Source organism: Hydra vulgaris, chromosome 08 (genome assembly GCF_038396675.1).
Source record: "Hydra vulgaris chromosome 08, alternate assembly HydraT2T_AEP".
Taxonomy (NCBI): domain Eukaryota; kingdom Metazoa; phylum Cnidaria; class Hydrozoa; order Anthoathecata; family Hydridae; genus Hydra; species Hydra vulgaris.
The window spans coordinates 40,512,311-40,515,855 of NC_088927.1; the positions used below are offsets into that span (position 1 = coordinate 40,512,311).

General features: G+C 27.4%; 1 protein-coding gene across 2 annotated transcripts; it reads left to right on the forward strand.

Moving 5' to 3' along the window:
- The first annotated feature begins 212 nt into the window (after window positions 1-212).
- On the forward strand, window positions 213-2,443 carry LOC136083838 (uncharacterized). Of its 2 annotated transcripts, none has more exons than XM_065803710.1 (5): window positions 213-312; window positions 497-707; window positions 787-891; window positions 1,852-2,025; window positions 2,225-2,443. In XM_065803710.1, the coding sequence occupies exons 1-5, from the start codon at window positions 230-232 to the stop codon at window positions 2,369-2,371; spliced, it is 720 nt and encodes a 239-aa protein (XP_065659782.1). In that variant the 5' UTR covers window positions 213-229; the 3' UTR covers window positions 2,372-2,443. The 2 variants fall into 2 exon arrangements, with proteins under 2 accessions (XP_065659782.1, XP_065659783.1); XM_065803711.1 differs by having other exon boundaries at window positions 233-312; window positions 522-707.
- The last annotated feature ends 1,102 nt before the right edge of the window (window positions 2,444-3,545 follow it).

The following is a 3,545-nucleotide window of genomic DNA, read 5'->3' on the forward strand; positions in this document are numbered from 1 at the left end:
GGAAATTCTAAGAAACAAACCAATATAAATAATGAAAAAGGATTTACAAGAATATTTAGTTTCAACGACACGAAGGAAAACTACGCATTAAAAATTCGTTTCTTCTCAGTAAGTTTTTTTACGTGAATGAAGGTGGTTTCCTAGTTACCTGGGAACATTTAAAGAAAATTTAACCGGTAATTCCCTTCATTCATTAATATTATATAAAAAGTGAAAAAAACGAAAAGAAATGAAAAAGATTAAAAAATTTATTGCTGGGTGCAGTCTGCAACATAAAAAACAAGAAAGCAATGCTTATAAAGCTTCTTTTAGGTAAAATGATATAAAAATACATATCTCATGTGTAATAAAATTGAAAAATTTAATTTTGTTATATATCTATATATACATGTCTATATATATATATATATATATATATATATATATATATATATATATATATATATATATATATATATATATATATATATATATATATATATAAAATAACTTTTAGCAACATTGGTTTTAATACTTGTAAGGCAAAATCAAAAATGCTGGATCAAAGTAAAGGTACGCTTTCTACAAACCCACTGAATTCCAAAATTATTCCGAAATGCGAAAAAAAATCGTGCACGGAGGCTTTGAAGAAATTCCATAGTTTAACAGAAGATTTGATTATGGATAGGTATTATTTTGTGGCTGTTCATCGTCTAAATTGCTTTTTGGTATGTTTTTAAAAATTTCATAATAATTTTCCTCATATTCTTTTTAAAAATTTTCATTTTATAACCTATTTTCTTTTAGTTTTTACGGATAACTAAACACGACTCGACCTTAAATGATTCTGCTTGTTCTTACCACACTACAGAAGGTTTTATCAAAAGTCCAAATGTTAAATCGCTAACTTCGGTAAGAACTTTTGATCGATTATCATAGATCCATTATCATAGCTAATGGATACGTTTTTAAGTTGTATTGAAATGCAATAAGTATACATGAACAGAGCAGAACGGGGCTAATTGAGAAATTTTTCAATAAACCTAAGATTGCCTTAAGTTTACCGAGCTGCTCAACCTGCCCCAAAGAGGTAAACTTAGCAAATGTGTTGAACAAGTTCAGCAATCGACAAATAAATAAATAAGCATGGTATGGAATTTAGATAACTCATCAAAAAACTATTGATATTATTATAACTATCACAGTAAGCGTGTTTATAACTTTATTTTACACACTTTAGTGACGTAAGTAAGAGAAGAGAAAAAATTAAATAGTAAAGAAAGTTATTGAATTATTTTGATACAACAATTGCTAATTTAAAAACAGTATATATAATGTACAGCAATATTTTTTTTATCATCATTTTTTGCGTTAAACAGTTCAGTTTTATTCGTTTTTTTCAAAGTTGCTCAACTTACCTTAACTAATTTTGGTCCAAAACAGAAAAAGTATCCGTACATCTTACTCGACTGCAATTTAGTAACCTTTATTATTTTTATTTTTTTGTTTTTATTTTTTTGTTGCAAATTGCGTTACCATTCTATTTCTTTAATTTCTTCATTAGATATTTTGTCATGCAATGCTTATTTTTCAATATGTCTAACTTGTTCCTATGCTCAATTAGCCACGTTCTACCTTTAACTATAATGCTTGCCAAAATATCTGTTTTCTTAAGACTTAATTATTTGTATGAACTATTATTTTTGAAAAGTTTTATTAAACAGTTTTTCTTCCTGTGATATTTTTAAAACCTTAAAATTTGAAACCCCAATTTTATACTGGAACTATTTATATCTAATAATCATTTAAACCAGTTAAAAATCATTTGAATAAAGTTAAAAACATCTAAATAGCAGAAACACGACTTTTTAGGATTTTTCCGCTCTTCGACTATATGAAAACTTATTAGATAAGATTCTTGGAGAGTTATATATTGTAATGAAACATGAAGCAAGTATTGAATCTGGTCAAAATTTTATGGTGACGATGTTACAAATATGCAACAGCGTAAAATCGCTTTACATGCGAATTAAAAGTATTGTAGAGGTTTGTAAATATTAAACAAATAACATAGTGTTTAAAACTTGTTCACAAAATTTTCAGCAGTTTTATGTTTGCATTAACTTACAAAAGTAAATGAGCTACCAGTATTTTTAGTTACGCCAAAAACTGGATATAAAATCCACTCCATGTCTTTATTTATGATGAAGAACAAAAATTAAAATACGATATGCTTTTAATTTAGATATTTTCGGAATGTAACTGCGAAGTACTCAATGAAACTAAGGAACTGTATATTCAAAGCTACGATGTCTTGACAAAAAAGTACAATCATTCTAAAAGCATGTTGATCATTCTCAAACAATTAGAAGTTTTAAAAAAAGATTTTTAAGGAAGATTTTTGGGAAAGAAAGAAAAAGTATGTTTTATGCGACACTTTTAACTTCAATTAAATAAACATTATTTGGTGCCGTAAAATGAGGTGACTTTAGCCAAATTTAAAATCTTTTTTTTTTTTTAATTTTATCATAAATGGTTAATATGTTGAAATAAATTGCATTAGATGTGCATGATGTCGAAGAATTAAATAATCTAATTAAAATAGTTAAAATGAAAAACAAAAAAATTATACCTTTCACACTTTTTTTTTAATTTTAAGGATGAGTCAGTCACCCCTATACTGGTGGTGACTTTGGCCACTAAACTGGCCTAAAACTGGCCTAAAAGCAAATTATAATTAATAATTAATCATTTCATATTTTACATATTCACAAATACATTGATATTAGGTGATATGTTTTTAAGGCAAAAAAATATTAAAAGCAACAGCTTGAAACTAACTTACAAATTTATTCAAAATATAAATCACAAAAAAACCTTATTAATATTTAAAACTCAAAAAACTATGCATCAAGCATCAAACTAACAGCGCTAGAGTTATTTAATAGATTATTTGTAATTATTTGTTGTTCAAGAGTGAATACCTTGGTTTTTTTACAACAGCCAACAGTTTTTTTTTGTCGTATATGTATTTATAGCTGCTTGCATATTAACTACATCTATTGATGATACACTTTTTCCTGGGACAATAGAGACTTTATTTTGCTTTTTATTAGGGGTCTATATCTACTACCTGTAGCTTCAAATAAATGTTGTGTGAAAGAACCACTGACAAGAGAACCTATTTTTACAGTGACATCTTCATTTATAAATGTTCTTTTAGGAAGTCTATCTAGCACCTGCTTTCGATCAAGTGGGTATAATTCAGTTTTTCTGAAGCCTTTCTTCATACTTTCACAACCAGGTTCTTCAATTTTTTTTCACGAGACATTTAAGCAATGCTGGAAACTGTTCATTTGGAATTGATGGAGCCTTACGTCCTTTGCCAATTTGCTTCCAAGTTGTAGATATATTTCTCCACTGAAATTTTAGAGGTCAAAAATATGCAACATCCAATGACTGCATTAAATGCGTGGAGCTAGGAGGAAGTGCAATAAACTTGATGTTTTTTTCATCACACAAGGGCAGTGTATTTATATGTGACAACAAATAGTCTCCAATTAGAA